Consider the following 23629-nt stretch of genomic DNA (forward strand, 5'->3'; position numbering starts at 1 on the left):
GACGAAGACCCAATGCAGCCAAAAATAAATCAATAAAAATAAATAAATTTTTTTTTAAAAAAGAGGAATTTTGGCAGCTGGATGAGGGCCAAAGCACAGAATCTTAGAGTGGTAAAGCCAGATGGAACATTAGGTTTGGTAATGTCTGATTACCAAAATGAGAACATTGAGGCCTAGAGGTGGTAAGTTACCTTTCTAGATCACATGGCTGTCTCTTGCAAGAGGTAGGGCTTAATTAGGGCCACATATATAGGCCACAGAGTTGGGCCTACTTGCTTCTGTTTCTGCTGTACTCACTGCCTAAACTGCCATGCAGCTCTTTTATGCGTATTAAAATCCTACCCTTCCAGCTCAAAAGCTAACTCCTCTCTGAGGCTTTTTCTATAAAGGAAATTGCTCTAGCTAGAAATTGATCTTCCCCTTCTCTGAATTTTCATTGCATTGTTTTTCTGTCCTATATGGAATGTATATTCTGCCGTAGATCATGCATATTTGCCTGTCCCCAGGAGATTTTAAGCTCCCAGAGGGGAGGACCATATGTTACATGGCTCTGTATTTTCCATAGTTCTGGTATGTCTTACCCATTTCAGAAGTCCAATATAACTATTTTAAAATTGGAAGAATGTGCACAGAGATCCCCAAACAAAAACCAAGGTGTTCCTTAAAGAAACCTGACAAGGTTTTTTTTCCTTCCAGATGAGTTCCCACAACTTCCCAGAATGAGTATATTGACCGAATAAAGTGGACCGAATGCCCAGATTAGGGAGAAATATGGAAGGTTAATCCAAATCTGCAAGAAATAGTCCTCTGATCACAGCTAAGGGAACTCTATACCTGAACAGCTGGTAATAAGAATAGGACACATGGGGCATGATGTATATTAGACAAACATTAAGAGACAGAAGACAAAAAGCACTCATTCATCCATCAAGAATGTTGGGAACCTACTTTTTGCTAGACCCTGGGGATGGAGTAGAAATGGGACACAGTCCCTTTCCTTAAGGGACCTCCTGCAGGTCCACGCTACAGCCAGTGATATCCTGCTAAATGCTTAACAGCAGGATCTCCAAGAAAAAAAGAAGCTCTAATCGTGGTGTTCCACAGTGGAAATATTCCCACTATGGTCAATTTCAAGCTACAAATGTTACATCACCAAAAGCAGAGTTAGGAAGAGATGTGCCAGCAAGCAAGCTGGCCCCAGCATACCACTGAGAAGGCAGTAGATATCTGCATATCTGCAGGGCCTATGGCCAGAACAGAGAAATTTATTGGGAGTGAAAGAAAAGCAGTCTGGGCAAATAGTGCTGTCTATTTTCCCTAGAGAAAAACTAGAGAGAATGTTTTTAGTGTCAATAATCTGATGTGTATCCTGAGGAAAGAAAAGGGAAGAAATTGAGTGGTGTTGATGAGTGATGATAGCATTTCTAGAAAGACAGTCTGGTATTATCTACATTAAAAAAAATTTTTTTGGCCTGGCATGTAGCTAAATCTTCCAGAGCAGTGGCTTCCCCTGCATTCAGAGGAGCTGTTTAATAGCGTTTTAGGAGCTAATGTCTTGCTGTGGGCAGTTAGATACGAATACACATGTGTTATATGATAATATTAATAGATATAATTTATTGAGTAACTATTATGAACCAGGCACTTCATATATTTTATGTCTAATCCTTACAGCCCTGCAAGGTTGGTATTTGTATCCTCTTTTTTACAGATGAGGAAACACTGAGTCAGTGAAACTGAGGAAGGTCCTTGTTTTTCCAGTTTATCCAGGTTTGTGGTGGGCTTCATGAACTTTCAGGTTTCCTGCAGAAGATGCAAATGACAAGACCAAGAAGATAGTCCAGCTTATAAAGCATGTACCTGAGGCCTGTGCATTTTGTGCTTTGTTACCTATGAGACTACTTTTGGAGTATTCTAGATATCAGGGATTTGATTCTTCATTTTAAGGAGGACACTGGAAAAAATGGAGTCTAGCAAGAGAAGAGTGGCCAGGATAGTCAGGAGTCTGTTCATCAAGTTATATAGGAACTGGGGACGTCGGCAAAGATCAATAGGAGATGACATGCAAGATGGATTTCAGCCCTATGAAGGGCAGTCGTGCGGAGGAGCAGAAAGGCGTGTTCTGTGTGCCCCCAGATGGTGGAAATAGGCCCAAAGATGGGGAATTCAGTCATGCATCCCACAAACACTTTGGGGGCCTCTATTTTCTTCCAAGCATTTGCTAAAGGCTGACAAGGGAAGGATATGGCGATGAAAGGGACATACATCCTTGTTCAACATAGTGAAGAACTTTCTGAAAGACAGAGCCTTCTAGCAATGGAAGAGGCTTCTGGAAAAGTAGTGAGCTTCCTACCCTTGGAGTATTCAGGAAAAGGTTGGATGTGTACTTATCAGAATGTGCCAGAATGAATCTTTTTGTTGAGCGGTACATGGGACCAGACCCCCTTCTAGTTCAGAGATTCGGAGTCTTCATTCAGCCTTGCTTTGGCAGGCTAAAGTGCTGTGCTGAAAAAGTGTCATCACGGTCCCCCTCCTACCGCCCGTGTCCATCTAGCTGCATGCTCTGCGTTCTCTGACAGTGAGTGGTGGTGGGCCAGTTAGACTGGAAAGTGGCTGCCATCTGTGTCAGGGATGATGGCATTTTGGCGGGTTTGTGTGGGCTCCAGGAATGCAGCATTGAAGCCATGTACACACAACCTGCTTAAGAACATCCCATGGGCAGAAAATGTTTTCTTCCTCTTCATCCCTCCTCTGTTGCTGTGCCAGGCGGGCACAATGGTGCCTTTGAGAGGGGCAGCTGGAAGGGGGTGTTGGCAGGGAGGCTGGAAGTAGAACATTGCAGCTGAGGGGGAACCAAATTCATTTCCAGGAGCAAGCCTGCCCTGGATGCCAGTTTCCAAAACAAAACTGCTGTTTCTCAGAGCTCACGGTGGTGGGTTGCCTCAGAGTTGGACAGAGGGCAAAGCCGTTTCCTATCCGCTGCTCCATCCTCCCCAAGTTAAAAAAAAAATCCTGGTGTGTTGAGGCATTCTTGCTCTGGATGCAGATTCATGGGCTTTGCTGTCTGTCTGGGGAGCTCAGACCAACTTGGGGTGGATGGGGCTTTCTGAAGGGTCAGACTTGCCTGCAGATAGAGCGGGGCTGATGGCCATAGGGGCAGGTAGGCTTCTTGGCCACCAGAGAGGGCTCAGGATGGAGACCCTTCCTTCGGCCTTTCAGAGTCACTTCTTCTGACCCCCTAGCAGCCCTGCACCCTTTGCTGCCAGATGGGCTCTGCCCACTCACTGTCTTCACTCTCCTGGGTGGGAAAGAGGTGGGAGAATTCTGGCATTTCCTGTCCTGGGTTCACAGTTGTCCCAGACCCTCAGCTACTTTCAAAGTTCTCAGCAACAGCTCAGAGATGGGCGTGGGAGGTCTTCTCACTCACCTCACAGTTAGGAGAAGGCCTGAGTGCCGGACTGCAAGCTCAGCCGTCTCCCACTCTGTGTTGCAGTTGGAGCAAGGTGGGTCCCTTTTACTTTGGTGGCTTCCAACAAAAAGGTATCACTTGAGTCTGGTCAAGTAGTAATTTCTGTTAGTGTTCACACTAATGATGGGATTTTTTTTTACACTTGGGTTCAAATTGTACAATCAATAACTAGAGAGCAATTACTTCATTTCAGGTACTGGGGAGACAGGATGAATAAGATAGAGAGGCCTTGCTTCAGACAGCCGACTGCCTAAGAGATATGCCAAGTCCTGAATGGGAGCCCCGCCACCAACTCAGCTGACACATACATTAGGGGGAAAGCAGAGGTGTAATGCAGAGGCCAGCTGCTACCGGGAGGGCTGTAGCATTGTGGGAGCATGTGGGCTTTCATCTGATCTGACCTTGCAGTACTTATCTTTAGAAGACTCAATTTCCTTGAGTAAATAATACACACCATGCAGAGTTGTTATGAGGATTAAACAAGACAGTGTACCAAAGTGCTAGGACAGAGCTTGTTGCAACGTGAGTGCTCAGGAAGTGGCTGCTGTTGTTATTAACTTGTGGATCCCAATGGACTTGAGATATAATGTGTGTGTGCACACATTATTTAACCGCTCCTTTGTTAGATTATATGCCCTTCCTGAAAGAGTCAATTCTTCTTCTTTCTTAATTCCTCTTCTATAGAATATTAGGATCAGCAAGTTTACGACCTCACTAAGATAGATAACCAAAGACCTATCCACTATAGCCAATGAACATATTTGTATGTAATATTCTCTGTCTGTTTCATAACCCAGTTGTAGAAGCAGAAAAGGATTGGAATAGTTCTCATCCAAGGTCCCTGAATCTCCTGAGTGTAGAGATGAAGATCATGCATTCTTTTCAATATTCTAAAAAGTCTAAGAGAAATAATACATTTCCCACTGACAGGGCCTCACAGGTCATTATGATTTAAAAGATGCATTTGTTTGGTAGACATAGCTTGGGGAAAGTTATTCTTTCACTAAGGGACCTTGGTGGGTAGAAAAGTTAAGCTCGTTGGGGCAGAGGTTAGCCGAGAGATAGCCCAGGAATCTGTGTGGAGGTGCCTTCTAGGCCAACATGCTGAGTCATGTGACCCCAGCCTCAGTCTCCTGAGACCTCCTCGGGCCTCATCTATCCACTGTGCTACATATAACCCTGCCTGCTTTGTGAAAATGTAGGCATGAGAATTCATCCCTAAAAATTATTCCAAAGTCCTTGGGAGACACAAAGCATATGTAGCCAGGAGTCTGAAGACAAAGAAAATCAAAGCAATTCACAAAGAACAAAGGAAATGGAAAAGAATAAGAAAATAAAAGCATATGGATGAATGGAGGCTTGAAGTGAAATACAGGGTATGCATGTGTAGGGAATAAAAAAGAGGGTCATTTAAGAGAGAAAAAGTTATGTGTCAGACACGGTAAGCAAACAATGGGATTTTTAAAGAGGAACTGACAGAAACAATTTCTTCGTAGTAGGCTGAAAGATTTTAAGGATCAGTGAAGGAAACTTATAGTCAGTGCCTGGCTGAAAGAGGTAGAGAGACGGAAAGGATGGAGCTGTGTTTAAAAATGGATAAAGATTTAGGAAATCAAAGAATCACAGAGGTCCTCCAGAGGCCTGCTTTTAAAGATACAAAGGCTAATATTATTACAGAATTGAAATAAGGTCAACATTAGAACAGTACTGATCCCTGATTGCTGAGACTGTGGGTTTACTCTTCCTTTTTGCCTCTCTATGGTTTAAAATGTTCTACCATGGATTTGGATTACTTTTATAATCAAGAAGAGAATTTAGCACACGTAGTAGGAGGGAGCAGGAAGAAACTGAGGCTGGGGTATTTGGAGCAGTGAGAACTGTAGGATGGGCAAGAAGGAGAAACGTGAAGAGCAAGAGCTGCCTTGGGTGGCCTCACAGTGAGGATGCTGCTGGAAAGATGGAGCCCCTGGACTTGATGGAGAAAGTGAATGGACTCCAGAGACGGGAGAGGATGTCCTCTGAGGCCCATTCCAGTCTTTGACTCCAGGGTTTGATGCATGATCAGGTTGCCACCTTTTGTTTTCAAAGAACTCAAAATCCCCTGCAATGCTCTTCTCAACTTTCCCTTCCCCATGAATACGTTTTCGTTTCATCTCCCCTGGAATCACTGTGGCTGTGCTGATGGGCTGAGCATCTGGCTAGTTCCCACCCTCATTACTCCAAGCTCTGAGAGGCTCTACCTGCCCAAGCGGAGAAGGCGTAGATGATGCCAGAAGAGGCCAAGGTGCTTGAAGTTCTCTTCCCTCTAACTGAGGAGTGTGCAGAATTGCCAGTGGATACCAAGGCAGCCATGGGTTCTTTCCTGCCACTTACTGGCTGGGTGAACTTGGCCAAGCTACCGAACCTGTAAAGCCCTTGATTTCGCTCTTCTGAAAAATAATGACACTTGACTGGATTGGAGTAGCTAAAGATATCTGCTCAATCTTAAAGTAATCTGATTCATTATTTACTCAGCTTCTTTACATGCACATGGCTGTGCTAAATATTAGTTTTAGAATTTAGGATTCTCATAGACAGGGCCCATCTCATGCTATGGCTTCAAGATCCCTAATACTGTGCCCAGCACATTCCCTTTTGTAAAAATCACATTTAAAAAATTGAGATGAAATTCACCTGACACAAAATTAACCATTTTAAAATATATGATTCAGTGGCCTTTAGTACTTTCACTCACGCTATCTTTTTGAAGTGTTAGAATAACACAGTCTTTGGGGTTGGTTCCATTTTGTTTTAATAAAACAGTGCTGCACTGCACCTCCATGCTCATCCCCTTGTGAACTCACATACAGGAAACTCTCCAGGTCTAGGACGTGAAGAACCCACTGGATCATTTGGCCTACAGGTGCATTTTCAGTTCAGCATTTGCTGTCAAACTGTTCTCCAGAGTGGTTTACCACTGCTGCCTGTCCCCCGGCAGTGTCTAAGAGTTCCCATTTCTGCTTCTCCCATCGTGGGGTGCGATATTCCCCATCGTGGTGTGGGAGCCCCACAGCACAGAGCAGGTAAAAGAAATGAAGCAGCTCCGGCAACGTCACCACGGAGCGATCCCAAGAACTAATGGTGAGTGAAAAAGGCAAGCTGCAGAGCACAAAAGGGTTGTGGGAACTTGACTCCATCCAGAAAATGTTATTTCTTTGGTTACAAAGATACTTGAAGGGAATACAACAAAATATTGACAAACACCAATTCTAAGTGAGGGGGAAATGGGAGGGTTTGATCTAAAAAGTTCTCAAAACCGTGTTGTATTAAAAAAAAAAAATCCTCAATTGAAAGGGGGGAATTGATGTGCAGAGATTCCCAAAATATACTGGGTAACAGATTTTTTTTGAAGCAGCTTCCACATTTGGACTCACTTTTCCCCATGCAGAGGTTCATATTAGTGGAGCTGGCTAGGCTTCCCTTGTGAACATTGTTTAAAAGTAGATACAATATCAAGGAATTTTGGAAGTTCTTATTTTTAACCAGTAAAATGAAAAATTTCCACAGCTTGTAATAAAGTAAGTGCTCAAGCAGAAGCCTGCCTCTTTTGCTCCATGTAACTACAGCTCAAAACCTGTGCAAGGCTATTCTGGGCCTGGGGTGCAGGAGGTGACTGGCTGTGTCCCTCCCTCACCCTTCCCCCACCCGTTTATTCAGGTGAAATCAGATTAGAATAAACATAAGAGGCGGCTCTGGAAGGGAAGGGAAGTCAGAGACATTGCGAGGAGGGCTGATGACAACCATGTGGTTGACATGCTGGCTTCTTAATCGGAGGCGACCGCGATTTATGAGCACCATTTCCCAGGGACGGCACTAACTTCCACAGCTTCCTTTGTGTGCCCGTCCGTGGAAGAAACATTTAGAGCATGCATTCGCAATATATATGTTTTTGCTCTCTTTTTCATAAATGTAGAAGTCTCATGCCTGCTTTTAATGTTATCTGAAATGTTAAAATAAATAAAAGTATGTGACTACGAGCAGATCAAGCATACCTCATACCTGTGAGAATCTCTGCTCTAGAATAAAGTGCCAGGACTGCCCTGAAACTCCCGAGTTTTGGGCAAATCGGGATTTGAAGCCAGACCTGACCACTCAGAGGAGGCTGTGGACCTCAGGTGAGCTTCTCGCTTTCTCTTAGCTTCTATCCCCATCTCTGGAAAGGTGATATGATACCTGCCACTTGGGGCTGCTTTGTAGATTCTGTGAGGCACTTAGCACCACTGCCAATTAACTTAAAAAAATAACAAACCTGAAAATGTTAATCCGAATAATAGCCTTGGGAAGTAGTCTAACCCCTTTCTTCCCATTTTATAGATGAGAATACTGAGGCCCAGACAACACACTTCCGCTGAGGAGGGCTAATGCTTGTCCAGGCCGAGCCCCTTTCACTGAGTCCCCACCCCCTCCATCGCCCCCGACCAAGTGTTTGCAGGCGAACAGTAGATCTGGAGTCACCTTCACCCCAGCCTTAGTCTTTGACCTCAAAATAGTGTCCAGGGTGATTGCTCACGTGACTCCTCAAGGCCCCAGGATCCAGTTACCTTAGCACTAGTTAAGCAAGTATTATATTAACCAGCTCTTGTATGTTCTGTCAACTGGGCTGTAACCTTTATTTCAGAGAAGGGACCAAGTCTCCTAGGCCTCATTAGGCCACATGCCTCTGAAAAACAGGCTGTATTCCTTGTGAGAGACTTTCCAAGGAGACCTTCCCTGCATAAGCTCATTTTAGCTTTAAGTTTCACTATCCAAGTTTTACCAAGGTGACACACAGACACGAAACTAGAAATAGACTTTCCTATCTGTTCCCCTGAACCCCTTACCTTTGTGCCCTTTCTCAAGTCGCTGAACCTCTCAGCCTCAGGTTCCTCACCCATAAAGTGAGGACATTAATATCTTCCCTGCATGTTCTGTGGATCAAAATAAGATGAGATGCTGTGTGGGAAAACCTTTGGTAAACTTTAAGGCAGTTTCCCTCTCTGACTCTCCTGTCCAGCCTGAGCCCCTCCTTCCTCAGATGAGCAGTAGCGCTGTGCCCTCTGTTCTCTTACAGCATTTCTCAGCGGACCTGCCCAGCCACCTCAGCTGAGAGCGGACCAGGTGGTCTCACATTCAGTGAAGGAGGAAGAAACAGTGCGTCCATGCTGAAAAATTCGCCAAAGTTCTAGCGCTTGTTAGGTCAATCTCTATTTATTGTGTTCTCAGCTAAACTCCTTCCAGGATGCCTAACATCTCCTGTCTTACAAGTTTCCAGCAACGAAATCTCGGTCAAGTTACTTAATGTATCTGAGCCTCAGTTTCCTCATTTAACAAAATATGATGATACTTGCCTCACTGGGTTATTGTATCAAATGAGGACACATTACAGTAGGCAGTCAGAGCCTGGGATTTTTTTTTTCCTCTTCCCTTGTTGCTCTTCTCTCTCTTCTGTTTATCTTTCTAAACCTCCGTGCCTCAGCTTGCTTTCTGTGACGAGGGGATAAGAATACCTGGCCTACTTAGCTCACTGCTTGTTGTGTGACTCTGGAATAAAGGCTGTGGTAGGGCTTTGGAAACGATGACAGGTAGTATAAATACCTGTGTGGGGTTCTTCTCGGGATCTCTGACCTTGAACTGATGAGTGTGCTGGTCCTTCCAGGCCTGGGCTGTTGTGTGCAGTGGCCACATGTAGAAGGTCACTTAACATACCTTCTCTTACTGCTCTTCCTGAGGCCCCTGATGCTCTCACATCTACCTGTGGTGCCCTGTAGCCTCCCAACACCCGTCTCTCACACGCTTCCCCCTTCTGTCTCTTTCGCCTCCTCTGGATCACAAGACCCAGGACTGTCCACCCACTGCTCCCTGGATACAAAACGACGCCTGCCCCCAATCCTCGGGCTGTCAGAAGCTGCCTGTCATATGAGCCCCCTATCCTTAGCGTCCTGAATAAATACTAAAAAGACTCATTATGGGGAGCTAAGGAAAATAAGATGTGCTCCCAAAGCCCCCAACGACCCACAGTGTGAACACCCTCACCCATGCAGAGGCCACCAGCCCCCCTCTGTGGTTGAAGAACAGCCGCTGAGTATTGGACTCAGAGGGGGCCAGGGTGCTGCCGGCTGGGAGCTGGGAGGGCGGGGCCCACAGAGGCAGGGGAGCTGAGCTGCTCTATTCTGGGCACAGTTTCAAGGCCAGCTGCAGGGAGAACAAGCAGTCGCTGTGTGTCTGCAGCTGGCAGTGGTTAGGCCAGGGCTGTCCCTCACTTGGGGTGTATTTAAAGACACCCCAGCAGATGATCATGCCAACAGCAAAAATGCACACATAGCTCCAGCCACGTTCAGTCTCCAGCCCAGCCCTCTCCTCCTTCCCTGCATCTCCCTGGCCGTGGATTTACGTATCCATAGAGGACAGAGGGCTCCTCAGCCTTTCCCCGGTGGAGGTGGTACCGCCTGGGGACATGTGCCCCCGGCTCCTGGGCCTCTCTGCCCTCTGACTGAGCTGGCTAAAAGTTCTGGGGATTAGCTGAGGCAGCGTTTCCCACCCTGGGGTTGGTAACCCGGCAACCACTGGGGAGAGGCAGGCAGATGAGTCAAAGAGAAGCACAGAATCTCTGGCTTTGTGTTTTGTTTGTGAAAACTCCCTGTGAGCGCAGGCTCCCTTCTGCAGGGAGTGGCAGGGCTTTCCCACACTGCTTCAGGCGAAGTGCTCCTCCCCCAAGGGATGCCCAGGCCCCCCTGACTGCTGTTGCAGGCTTAGGGACAAAGCCCATGGGCCGGGAGGAGCCCTTCCCCGCCGAACTCTCTGATGGCCTTTCACTTGTTCTTCTCAAGTGAAAACAAGACTACAGGCCTGAATCCCATGGGAAGGGGTTGTGGGGGGTGCGGGTTGGTAAACTGAGAATTATGGGCAAGGGGCCTGATGGGCCTGAGGTCCCGCAGAGCAGAGACAGCAGGTGTGCAGAGAAGTTTGGGCTTTCAGGTGGCCAGAGACCAAGCAGACCTTTTCATAGAAGTGACAAGACCTCACAAGAGCAGCCCAGCAGATGCGGGGTGACAGGTGGGAAGTGGGCAGCTTATCCGCCAGGAAGGGAAGCTGACAAGCTAAGTGTCTGAGGCAGGCTGCTCCAAGTGTCGGCAGGGTGAGGAAAACACGAGTGCACCAGTGGGATCAGCTGTGTAATTTGAGGGGCCTGGTTCAAAATGCAAATACAGGGCCCTTTGCTAAAAAATCATCAAGAATTTCAAGACAGTGTCAGAAGAGCATTAAACCAAGGGTCCTTCTGAGCAACTGTGCAGGTTGCACACCCATGAAGCCGGCCCTGGGTGCCTGTGAGTCAGCTCCTTGAAAGCAGCAGCGGGCGAGCTGGGGGACGTCTGGCCAGCTCTGGCCTCAACCCCAGACCCCTCAGCCCTGTGGCCATCAGTTCCCAGACTTTTACCAGGCTTGGGACATTGCCTCTACCCTCACAGCAGCTCCTCTCCCTGCGTGGGCAGCACCTGTCATCACCTCTCGGAAAAGGGGAAATTTCAAGGCCACACACGGGGAGAGAGCCGAGGGCCAGAAGGGACTGCGGCCTTGAGTCCGCTGGGCCTCTAGGTCTCAGAGCCCCAGGATTCCCTGGACGGGCTGAGAAAGGCAGGCCCTGTGACTGGAGCCTCCTGGGAGTGAGGCCGTGGATGTGTTGGGAACAGGATGGATGTACAATGGACTACACTTGGGATAACCTCTTGAGGACGCTACAGGACATGTCCTGAGGGTGCGTTAACAGTCCAGGAGCAAAACCAAGGTCCAGCAAGCCTTGGGAACTCACCTCCAGCTCTATGTGGTCGTGGAGTTTCTTGCAGGTGGCTGCGAAGGTCTCTGAGGTGCCGAATTCAAAGTACCACAGCTTGTTCTTCATCCTGGACCGTGAAGCAGAAAGATGACTCAGTGCTCTGTGTTTGAAATGGTCGTGTACAACAGCTCTGCTGTCGGTGTCCCCAGTCTTATGTTTTCAGCACTTGTTAATCGGATCAGGGATGGAAAATTTTTAACCAACCATTCTTGCTATGAACTTAGAGAAAAACCCATTTATTTCTTAGACATCATGGCTACTCTGGGTGAACTGCCAACAGATCTGTGAACTTCCTGGTCAGAGAAGGAGAAAGGCCTGCTTTGCCTCCGTATCTGGATCAAGGGAGGAGATCCATGAAAGTCAACCAGAGGCAGCAAGGGACAGCATGCTCTGGTCACTGTCCTTTCTACTACTAACGCAGAGGAACTTCAATAGTTGGGGTACAAAGGGACGATCAGACAGCCCTTTGAGACTTGAGGGGTGTACACTCTCAGGACAGAGGGGGAACAGCACAACATTAAACCAGCTAAAATGTGTGCTACTTTGCCTGTGCTTTGATTGGGAGAAGCGGAGTGGAGAGAACTGGACACAGATTTGCAGGCAAGGTGGAAAGAGAAGAAAAAAAGTGAGTTATTTGCTAGCAATAGTTCCCCCCACTTCTTTCTCAACTGTGTTTGCTTAGGCTATGACAATCCTTGTTCTATTTGCTTCAAAGTAAGAGCTCACTATTTTGAACTTTAAAAATTTTCAACATTTTCCTTATTGGGGGAAAAAAAAAAACCCACAATGGGGTTCCCACACAGCTGGGAGCTTTGCGAAGTCAGATGGTGTGTCCTGACACCTGGTTGTTTTGATCAGATGGTCTCACCAGGAAGTGTTTCTGAAGGTATTCCATTCCTTCCATGCCAACTGTCATCCCCTTATCAGGGGCTGGCTAAAAGAAGGGACACTGTCCAGTTGATAAGCTGGCAGATTCTGCTGAGGAAGGATTTAAAAAGAATCACATTCTTCTCGGCACACTCTTCAGGAGAGAGAATGCCGCTTTGCATGTTGCGGATCCTCCATCCTCAGATCTGTGGACTGAGAGGAAAGGAGCATTCTTCAAAGGAAAGAAGGCTCTTATTTCTTCCTAGTATTCCTTAGGTCATACTGTTTAGAATAACAGACAAAACTTTTCTCTCTACATTTCTCAAAGAGTCCACCTAGAACTTGAAGATGAGACTGTGTCCTCCCATTGCATGGAGATTTCTAAGACCTAGTTCTAAGACCTAGTTGGGAAGATTTCTGACTCTTGGTATGCAGGAGAAGAAATGACAAATGATGAAGGAAATAAGAATAAGCAAGATTTATGGAGTTATGCTCATGAAGAAAGTTAGAAGGACTGGGTGTGCTTTAAGTAGAGCAGTGCTTCTCAACCAGCGTGCTGCCGCACAGGTACGCCTGAGATACCAATCTCCTCAGCCTTCAGGGGGGCCAGGCTGGGGTCTGGGGCAGGCTGAGCACCACCCTCCCCAGGCCACAGCTGGCATTCTCTTCTGTGTGACAGAAATGCCAAACAAATGCTTTTGTTTTCTATGCCTGCCATGATATGCATAGGAAACACTGCTCTGATCACTGGTTCTCTGTATGCACAGTAATGTGAATACAAACTACCTGGGGATTTCATTGAAATGCAAATTATGATTCAGTCATTCAGGATTTGGGCATTAAGAATTCCTTGTTTTCTAATAAGCTGCTAATACTGGTCCAGGGATCACACTTGGAGCTGTGAGGATCTGGAGACGACATTTGTGGTTCTGAGACATTAGTATTCATAAGAATTACTTGGCGAATGTGATTCAAATGCTAGTTCCTGGGGTCCAATTTGTAGAGATTGTGTGTGATAGCTGTGGGACGGGGCCCAGGAATATGCATTTTTATGAGTGCCCAGGTGATCATTATGCAGGTGGTCAGCTGTCAGGACTTTGAGAAACATTGTTCTAGATCCCAGTGAAATGACAACCAAGGAAGAGGACAGACCAATTAACCCTGAAAGAGAGGATTCCTCAGGGAGGACAGAATGAGGGTCAGTGCCTTTCAATAGAGAGTGATGGCAGAAGACCCAGTAATAAGAAAAACACAGATTGTCATAAATGTCAAAGTTGAGGATGCCTCTCCAGCAGTGAGAGCATCTCTGCAGCCAGGAGACCCGCATTATGATTCCATTTTCAAATATCACTGCTGGTCTGAATAATGACTTTTGAAAGTTATTGCCAGGAGATTTAGAGTTTTAATAAAAATGTCCAGAAACCACAAGCTATTTTTGCCCAGAAGTGGCTCTTCTGATGATCTAATAAGGTTAAGGGGTCATGGTTAGGTCAGTATCACAGAATGACTGAAAGGATCAAACAGACTGCTCTTCCATTGCTGGTTAAGTGTCCATTGCTGGCTGTGTAACCTAAGCCTCAGTTTCCTGATCTGTAAAGTGGAGATAATAAAAAGATCCGCTTCAAGGGGTAGTGGAGAAGATTAAATGGGATGACTGCAAAGCACTTCCCGTAACGCTTGCTGCGTGATAAACTCATCAAGACTGTCAGCTACTTACTTATCAGTTATAATTTCAATGTCTTTTGAGTTGGCATGTTTGGATAACATAATAAGGTTAAATGACAGATCAGGTTGGGTAGCCGTAGACATTATACATTCAAATTTTTCTGGGACAGAAAAATATGTGATCATATTTGTCAGATCATGTGTCTTGACTTTTGGTTAAAAATACATGTTCCCGACATGTCTAATCTAATAGATTTTTTCCAGAGTCACAGACCACACCCTAATCCTTGGTTAATTATCTTGACTGGTCACATGATTGTCCAAAGATGTGATGTTGATTGCAAATATGCTTTTGAGAAAGTGCACGTTTGGTGTGAGACAAAGTAGTTATCGATTCAAGAAATATTCGTTGTGCCAGGACTAGATAGGGTGTACTAGGTGCAATGAAGAACAAAACACAGCACTCCACGGGCCAGACACCTGGGAAAGGCAGCCAAGGAAACAGATCATAGGGTCGTGTGCTAAGCACTGGGACCACCTAGGAGGAGGGACATCCAATTCTTAGTGGGACCTCCACTCATCCTAGGTGGATTATGACTTCCAAAGGATGTGGAAAGGAATAGGGAAGGTGGAGGAAGAACATTCTAGGCAGAGGAAAAAGCCCAAGCAATGGCACAGGGTAAGAGAGAGCACAGACCTGCTAGAGGGGATCTGGAACTCAAGGAGGGGTGGATTGGCCAGATAAGGCTGGAAGGGCAGATAGGAGCAAGATTATAAAGGCTGGGATGCCATGGTTAGGTGTTCGAGCTTTATCTTAAAGTCTGTAGTGTGTCATGGACCATCCTTAAGTGGGGGTGGTGATAGGGGGTGGCAGTAGTGACCTGAACAGACTTGTGCTTTTTAAAGATCACTCTGTCCCAAGTCTGGAGAGTGGACTGCAAGGGCTGGGTACAGACTGGAGGCCTGGAGAATGGATTTTAGGTGGTGTAGAAACTCAGGAGAAACCCAGGAGAGAATTGGGAAGGACCTGAACAAAGGTAGTGATAGTAGAGCTCAGGAGAAGAGAAGGGATTCACAAGCTAAAATATAGGAGGTGGAATTGACAGGGCTGGTTTGTTGTAAGGAGTGAGTAAGAAAGAATAGTCAAAGTGACACCCAAGTTTTTGTCTTAGATGGCATGAGTGATGGCAGGTGCTGTTCGCTGAGAGAGTGGCACAGATCATCAATTCTCCAGTGGCAGTCCTCTTTGTAACTGAAGGACAGCACTTTTGTGTTGTGGCTCATCTGTCCATCTATCCATCCATCCACCCACCCACACATTCATTCATCCATCCACACACCATCTATTGAGCCATACTATGGAACAGGCACTGCATAAAGGCCTGGAGGCAGGATCTCTGCCTCACAGAGTTTACATACTTTTAATAGTTTCCCCAAGATGCTAACCTCTGCCCCACAGGGAACTACATGTTCAAAATCTGACAGCTTTTGGGACTTCCCTGGCGGTCCAGTGGTTAAGACTCCGCGCTCCCAACGCAGGGGGCATGGGTTCGATCCCTGATCGGGGAACTAAGATCCCCGCATGCCACACGGCGCGGCCAAAAAAAAAAAAACAAAGACAAAATCTGACAGCTTTTATTTCTCCTCTTTTAACTCGGGCACATTTTAGTTAGAAGTAAATACATTCTATTCCTATGGTTCTTTGGTTTTGCACTCTGCTAAACATGCCATGTACACTATCACTTTCGATTCCCTGAAGAGCCCTATGAAGTAGGTACTATTACTAAGAGTCAGGGAAGACCTGGGGGAGAAGTAAGTTGCCTAAGGTTGAAGAGCAAATAAGTGCGGAGGGGGCACCCAACGCTGACTGTCGGATCCCAGAGCCTGTGCTTTGCTCCCCTGCCACAGTATCTTCTCACGCTTTTGCATGTTGTGTGGTGTGGTGTTGTGTGCTCCTATTACACTGCCTAGGCTGCCCTGGTTGTCCTTCATGAGGCTGTGAAATGGATGCAGGTGTGGGCCTGGGGCGTTAGTGGCTGCATCGTGCACTAGGAAACGCTGTCTGATGAAGAGTGTGTGTCGCCCCCCACCCCCCTACCCCAGGTCCCAGTGGCCAGGGAGGTTCTAGAGGAGTTTCAATTGGATTTGTCACAGGAACCTCCTGGTCTTGAATCTACACAGTCTCAGAAAGTCAGGGAGACCAGAATTGATCCCTAGAAAAGCCAGATGCTCCCAGGACACCCTGCACCTTTCATTCTCTCTGCTCACCCAGAAATGAGGCAGAGGTAGTGCCCTTGTACCATCTCCTACACAGAGTGAAACAGGGAAAGCTGGGAGACAAATGTAAATTGTTCCTTGGGTACCTCCAACTTCAGCTTCAATGCCGGCCAATTTTGGCCACTCATAACGAGAGGGTAGTGTGGTCTAATGCAAAGACCCCACGATGGAATCAAGGAGCCCTGCCTTCAAATTCTGACTCTGCCCTTTATGGGTTGTATAACTTTGAGCATTTTTTTTTACTTTTCTGAGCCTCTTTACTCATAAAATGGGTAAATACCTAATTCACAGAATGTTATAAATACTGAATGAGACATGTAAAATCATCTAGAACAGCTCTTGGTCTACAGGCCCTCATCCCCTATACACATTAAAAGTTTGTTGATTGAATGTCACCGATGGTCTGTCAATAATCAAAGTACTATCTTCCTAACGAAGGTCACATATCTTGTTTCTCAGAAAAATTGCCGCTAGCCTTATATTAGATAACATAGAGGGGGATTACTTTGGTTGCCTCTGCCCTGGCCACCAAAATAGTTGAAAGTACAAAGGCTGGGGCCATGGGGGAAGGGGTAGAAGAAGGAAGAGATTCCTCTTGGGATAGAGGTTGATCAGGTGGAGATGGCTCCCAGAACCCTGCATGATTGAGGCCCACTAATGGTGGGCCCTCAGGTGGAGGCTGCCTTCAGGCCAAGTGACACGGAGAAGACAAGACAGACCCTCTCTTTGTATATGTTGGGAGGTTGTCGCCAAGGACTTCACTGGCAGGCCTGAGGCCGGGTTCCCTAAAGGTTTCTCAGCTGCTCAGAAAACAGGAAGGAAGGCAAGCTCCCAGCCTACTGTCATTGCGTACCGAGACACCAGGGAGCAGTCATCTGGATTCTTTGGTTCTGTCTACACTGGCAGAGCAGATTTGTATAGCATATAATCAACAGGTTATTTGTTGATCTGGAAGTAGAGAAAGCCTCTCATCAGGGAGGCTTTGGGCTTTTGGTTTTGCACTCTGATAAATATTTCACATATATTATCTCTTTCCATTCTTGGAAGAATCCTATGAGTAGGTACTCTTGATACAAATAAGAAATTCACAGGTTGAAGCAAATGCACCTCTGCCTCATCTTCTCTTTTCCCCTTCCCCTTTTCCCTCTACCAGCACCCTCACCTTTCCAAAGCCTTTGGTAAAAGCCAACAGGCATGTGATACCCTATAATTTGACAAAGCCCCCACTCTTCCTGCTAAGTAGACAGCCTGACTGCCAGTGTTCCTCTTGTCTTTTGAAGATGTCTCCCCCGCCACTTTACCCTTAGCCCTTGCTGGAGGTTTGCTGCTGCTGCATGGGGCACTGGTTTTTGTCTGTTTCATTTTCAGTTGTACAGGAACATGGCATTTGGAATCTGTGGGGCTAGGGTTCATGCCTGGCTCTGCCACTTCCTGGTTAGACAAGTTATTTCAGTTCTTTGACCCTTCGTTTCTTCTACAAAATGGGAATATTATTTTCTACCCAGCAGAGTTGTGAAGCTCACGTGGCAAATGCAAAGCACCAAGCAGGTGTTTAACACATGGGAAGTGCTCCCTCACTGTTCTATCTTGTTGCTAGGAGACGCACTCACTGGGAGACTCATTCCCCAAAGGCTGCAGGGGTAGGGACAGGAGCAGTGTGCGGGTCTATCCCAGGCAGCCAATATTTTTTGAAGAAAATACAACTAACAATGTTTTAATGACTTCTGGACTGCTTTTTCTGCATCCCTCTTCCTGAGTTTTTTTTGGCCTACCGTTTCTTTCCTTCTCATAATCACCTTTCAGCTGGAGATGACTAATCCTTAACCAGTTGTCCTGAGGCTGGTTTCCAGGTCCACAAAACTCCTAGGTTCACTGTCAGGCTCTAAACTACCCCGGTGAACCTGTTCTCGAGGCAGAAGCCCCTTGTCTGGGCTCCAAGGGACTCTCTGTCACATGGAGGAGCGGCAAACAGCAGCAGTGACGCCATGGGTTGATTCTATTTCTGGGCTTTCTTAATTTCCCCCTGCTTTCTAAGAAAATAATATTGATTATTAGTTGAATCTTTTCATTTGACAGATGAGGGGAAAATGAGACGAATTAAAAATGTTCTTTTATATTTGTCAGCAATTTAGGGCTGGATTCAGTCACCATCCTGACAGCCTATGAATAGCCTGTCTTCAAGGATGTCTGCAAGAAAAACCAAGCTAGCTGCTAGGCATTTTCACCAGCAAAGGCAACGTGCTTCTGGTGGCCCTTTTCTGACAATCTAGGAAGTTTTAAGGGCAGGAGACTTTTGAAGTCATCAAAACATGAAAACATTTCTTTGGACGTAGAAGGCTACAAAGAAGACACTAGAGCTATTTCTAGAAATAGGAGCCCTTGAAGTGAAGGTATCCCTCTTTGTGGTTTGGACTTTGATAATCGGGTTCCCTGAGTGGGTCATGACTCGAACAGTCAGTTAGGCCTCTCTCAGCCCAGTGAAGCAGACGCTGCCCACGTGATCGTGCTCTGTGTTGTGTTGAGGGAGCCAAATGATATGGGGGCCATGCTGGGCCAGTGGGCAGGAGACTCCCCTCCAGCCCCAGTTCTCATACACACTAGAATGTGATACCACAAGAGTTACTTGGGGACTCCCAGACTCAGTTTCCTCATCCTACAATGAAGGGCTCGGAACGATGGATTTCTGAGGTTTCTCCAAGCTCCGTGAACAGCTTGAGATAACAGGATACAGGGAAGGGTCGGAGGGCCCACGTGCACCACAACCAGTGCCGTGTAGAAGTGTGGGCCCAAGCATTGCCAGGGCTGCCATTTTTTACAAAGATGCCAGAAATGTGTTTTTATGTAAAATCTCCTGATTATTAAAGTTGGCAACGAGTTCAACTCTTTAAAAGAACACTGTATAGGCCAAAAACTACACATCCAGGGAGAACTATGCCTAGCCAACAGGCTACTTCAGTACACTAGGTATACATTTTCATAAGGTTCATCTCAACTAAAAAACAAAAACAAATGATCTCACTTAATACCATGGGTTTGCTGGGTTACTGGTGGTGGTATTGCTATGACTACTAAAGATAGTAGACTGGGGCTTCCCTGGTGGCGCAGTGGTTGAGAGTCCGCCTGCCAATGCAGGGGACGTGGGTTTGTGCCCTGGTCCGGGAGGATCCCACGTGCTGCGGAGCGGCTGGGCCGGTGGGCCATGGCCGCTGAGCCTGCACGTCCGCGCAATGGGAGAGGCCTGTGTACCGCAAAAAAAAAAAAAAAAAAGAGAGAGGCCACCACGATGAGATGACTGCGCACCGCAACAAAGAGTAGCCCTGCTCGCCGCGACTGGAGAAAACCTGCGGGCAGCAACGAAGACCCAATGCAGCCAAAATAAATAAATAAATTTATATATATATAAAAAAAAAGATAGTAGACTGGTGCCAGGTTATTAAGGAAAATAGTAATCTAGCACGACCAGACAGGTATGATAGCAACACAGGAAGGGCAAATGCAACTTGAGCTGAACGACGACCGTTAGTAATAATACCGAGACTACTTTATCTGTTAACATTTTACATTATTTGAATCCCAAGTGCTTTTGGACGTTTAGTAATTGTGTTAACTAAAGTTTAGATCAAAGGTTTCAAAAAGAAAAATAAAAGCCAAGATAGGTAGGCTTAGTTCTAAGGCCAGGATGTCCAGTCCTGTAAGAGACCAGTGACTGTCACCTCACAGGTGCGGCAGAGGCCATCTGTGTTACCTGCACACCCAGCTGCCCTGGCCCATCAGAGAGCTTGTCACCACACCAAATCCACCCTGCATGCTGTCCCCTGCTCTCGCTGTTCACTGGAATGGCACTCAGTGACCTGCAGGCACAGAGCTGTGGATGGCAGGGGCTCTTCCAAGAGGAGGTGGTGACCCCTTTGGTATAAGGGAGAGTGAGCCCCCAGCAGCCTGGAAGCAGACTTTATAAATAGCTGTTTCTGTTCTCTGAGTGTGACTCTTGTGCCCGCTGTTCCTGCCAACAGATTTGTCTTGGCTCAGCTCAAGGGGCGAGGTATTCCCTGGCTTTTTTCCATACTAGGGACAAGACTGGTGTTCATGGCGCTCAGAAAAATCTAGGGTGGTGAATGGACGGGAGGACTGGAGACCAGAGTCCAGGAGGGGGTGGGCAGAGGTATGGAAAACAAGAAAGAGGGGAGAGCTCAAGAAGGGTCTAAAGAAAATGAAAAGACCAAGAAAGGAGGGAGAAACCCGCCTAGCATGTATTTTATAGTATATAGATCGAATCCTCTTAATAACCTATGAAGACACTTCTGAAGTCATTTTCATGTGTGAAAAGTTACCTGCAAAATGACAGATGACAGAGTGTTTGCATTTAAGAGAACTTTGGGGTCCAGGGATTCCCAGCCAGGAGATCACTGTTCCAAGGAATATTCCAAAGTATGGAAGGAGTCCATGAGTTGCTGTCAACATTTTGTAATATGTAATAGTACTTGGGCATTTACTCATAACAAAGACTGCACAGACTAACTAGGGGGTTAAAGTGTTTTGTGATGTCAAATGGAATAAAATCAATTACATCAGTTACTCTTGGCAACCAGAGGAACTGACTGAATGGCAAATGGATATTGTTGATTCATGAAGATGGAAAATGAATGATTACTTAGAACAGCCTTATGGCTGACAGAAATCTTATTCAGTATGGCACCCATGGTGGGGGGCTGGTGGTGAAGAATACATAAAAATAGTGCACTATTGGATAGTATCTGGGCGCATGCACAACCGTCACTCCATACCAGAACCGGATGGTGCTTCCTTTCTAAACCATAGCAGCCTTCTCAGGGTGCAGATTAGGAAACTGAGACCAGTCCTCGAGGATGCAGTGGCTGGAATTCGAACCCCAGCTCCCAACTTCCCATCCTTATTCCTTACGTTTCCACTCCCCCGGCCCCTCCTCCGGCTATGCCCCAAAGGCATCTGAGAGAAGTGGAAAGGTCAGCCAAAGCCACAAGAGCTGGTGACTGACTGCAAAGCTGCGGGCCATTCTCATGCCTGCCTGTGGGCTGGCTTTGATCACATCTACTGCTCAGGCCACGGGAAGGCCACGAGCTCCAGCTCGAGGTTGACCGGCTAGTTGCTCAGGACCCCGTGGTGCTCTTCCCCACAGACTGTGCAGTCTGGGTCTCCCCACTGGTCTCCGGTCTCCACTCCTGCCCCAAAGTAACAAAGGGCCAAACCCATTGGCCTCATCCAGAGCAGTCTCTCTACCCCTTCAAGGGTAATTCTAAGCTGCAGAGAATCTGCTCCCTCTGAGCAGTGACCCTTCTCTTGCACACAAGACAGTTTGTTTCCGTGGACTAGGGACAGAGTCTCCTTTGGTCGGCGCTCCCGAATTCTGCCCGGCACCCGACAGTATCTCCTACTAAGGGCAGGACTCCAGCACGAAGCCAGCCAAAGTCTGAAACCGGATCCTCCCCCAGTGCAGCGCCCGGGGACACACGTGTGTGCAGGCACACACCCAGGCCCAAACAGGGAGGCTCCTCTCAGGCTCTCCATTCACGGGTACCGAGCACACTCACGGCCTCTGATACTCCGAGGCCCCAGGGTCTCTCCGAAGCCTGACTTGAGAACCGCCGCAGTGATGGGAATGCCACCACATGGTCCTGCCACTTTGGGGGTGACCCTCAGGAGAGACAGCTGATGAGGCAGCTAGGGTTTTCCTCTCCTGAGGGCCTGAGTGTCTAGAGTGTCTTGCAGTCAGTATCCATCCTTGCCAAGAGAAAAGAGCTACCTTCCCCCATCCAAAAACGTCAAAATAAAAATAAAAATAAAATAAAAATCTCACTGAGTTTGGCTGTTTTTAGCAAACCCTTCTCCCTTTGAAGATTTATTTGTGGAATGAAAATCCCCTTCAGGCCTATTTGGCTGAGGCTACAGGGCTCTGAATTAGCTCGATCGCACAGTTCTCAGACAGCAAAATCGAATATGGGGACCAAAAGCAATCCTGCTCCCGGAGGGAAAGGGGCAGAGGCAGATGGGTGTGGGGTCTCTAAGGTTCTGTAACGACTGCTTAGTTGTTGTACAGCTTTTTGATTCTGAGCTATGTTTTGCCAGCACTCACACATCCATCAGCCCAGGAAGCTGGTATCTGAAGGCAGGAGGGGACGGTTAGGGCCGAGTGGGGAGGATGGCTGATTAGAACATAGCCCTGAACACCTGGAGAAGGTATAGGCTGAGGAAGTCCTCAGAAGCTCTTGCTGAGAAAGACCACTTCCTGGGTCCTGACCAACCAAGGTTAGAAACAGAGGAGCTGTCTGGGGGACCAGGAGGCAAGCCCCCAAAGCAGGTCCATACCCTCACCCTACCGTAATTCACCCTACCAGCATTCCCAGGGGGGCCCTGAGAGAGACGGCAGAGCTTCCCCTCCCTCTCCATGCCCTCCACTCCAGCTCACCCCCAGCTGTTGGGAATCCCTCAGTCCCCACTTATCCAGTGTCTATTTTGTGCTGGACCTGCACTAGCTGCTTTAGGAGCCAAAGGGTCCCCTCACATGGTCCTCACACCTGTCTTCTGTGGTGGGTGCTATGTGGTTATTTTGCAGATGCGTTTGAGGCTGTTGCTTCTTGGCAAATGCGCAGCTGGCCTCGAGTGGTATCGTGGTGTCTGAGGGGTGCTGGCTGAATATCTCTCCCTCCCACCACCAGCTTTTCTGAGCTTGAGGCGCTGCCCCATTTGTGATAGGTCAGGTTACAAAAGTTCCATGCTTAAGCCAGTTGTCTGTCACTCGGAGCACATTTTCCCATAGAAACAATGTTATGTTGAGGTTGGGTTCTCAGAGTAACTACCAAAGGCAATTAGCCTGTTAGGTATCCAATGTCTAGTTTTGGAGACAGCTTGGTAGAGCTGAAAAAGCCCTGGTTAGAAGCCAGAAAGGCCTGGATTCCAGCCCCAGGTCAGTCACTTACTTGCTCTGTGGCCTTGGGCAACTCATTTAGTCCCTTTGCCTTAGTTTCTTCATCTCTGAATTGGGATGATATTCCCTACCTTGCAGGGGTTGTTGGGAATATTCGTTGAGAATGTATACGTGGGTCCTCTGACATACACTCAAATAATGAAGCAACAGATCTCCACTGCCACGTATAAAACTGGCTTTGTGGCCTCTTGGATTCTGAGTCCCAACTTGAAATACAAACGGCATGTCTTTCCTGATGAATTTGGATTGGAGAATATTTGCTTTCCTCAACTTCCTGGAAAAGAAACATGGGGACTCTTCCACCCTAAAATCCCTGGTGGCCACCCTGAAGTCTGGGCCGGAGTTCTGATTAGACTGGGACTGGAGGTGCCAGAGGAAAGTAAGAAGCAGAAGAGGTAGGAAGGGGAGGAAAGGGCACGACTTAAGCATGCATCGTATTTCTTCCTTTGGCTTTCCTAAAACTGCACGATGACCTGGTTACTTTCTCCGAAGTTTCCTGTGCCTTCCACGCCATGAGCCAGTTGGATGCTTCCTGGTCAGA

At 47.1% G+C, this 23629-nt stretch overlaps 1 protein-coding gene across 8 annotated transcripts in view; it reads right to left on the reverse strand.

The window, feature by feature from the left end:
* The window catches only part of DGKG (diacylglycerol kinase gamma), a 216003-nt gene that overhangs the window by 54181 nt on the left and 138193 nt on the right, over positions 1-23629 (reverse strand). For all 8 annotated transcript variants that reach the window (XM_067034176.1, XM_059063714.2, XM_067034174.1 and 5 more), the window contains one exon: positions 11295-11385. In XM_067034176.1, the coding sequence (XP_066890277.1) occupies positions 11295-11385 (91 nt within the window). The remainder of the gene's footprint in view (positions 1-11294; positions 11386-23629) is intronic.

The sequence above is a fragment of the Kogia breviceps genome, chromosome 5 (assembly GCF_026419965.1).
Source record: "Kogia breviceps isolate mKogBre1 chromosome 5, mKogBre1 haplotype 1, whole genome shotgun sequence".
NCBI lineage: Eukaryota > Metazoa > Chordata > Mammalia > Artiodactyla > Physeteridae > Kogia > Kogia breviceps.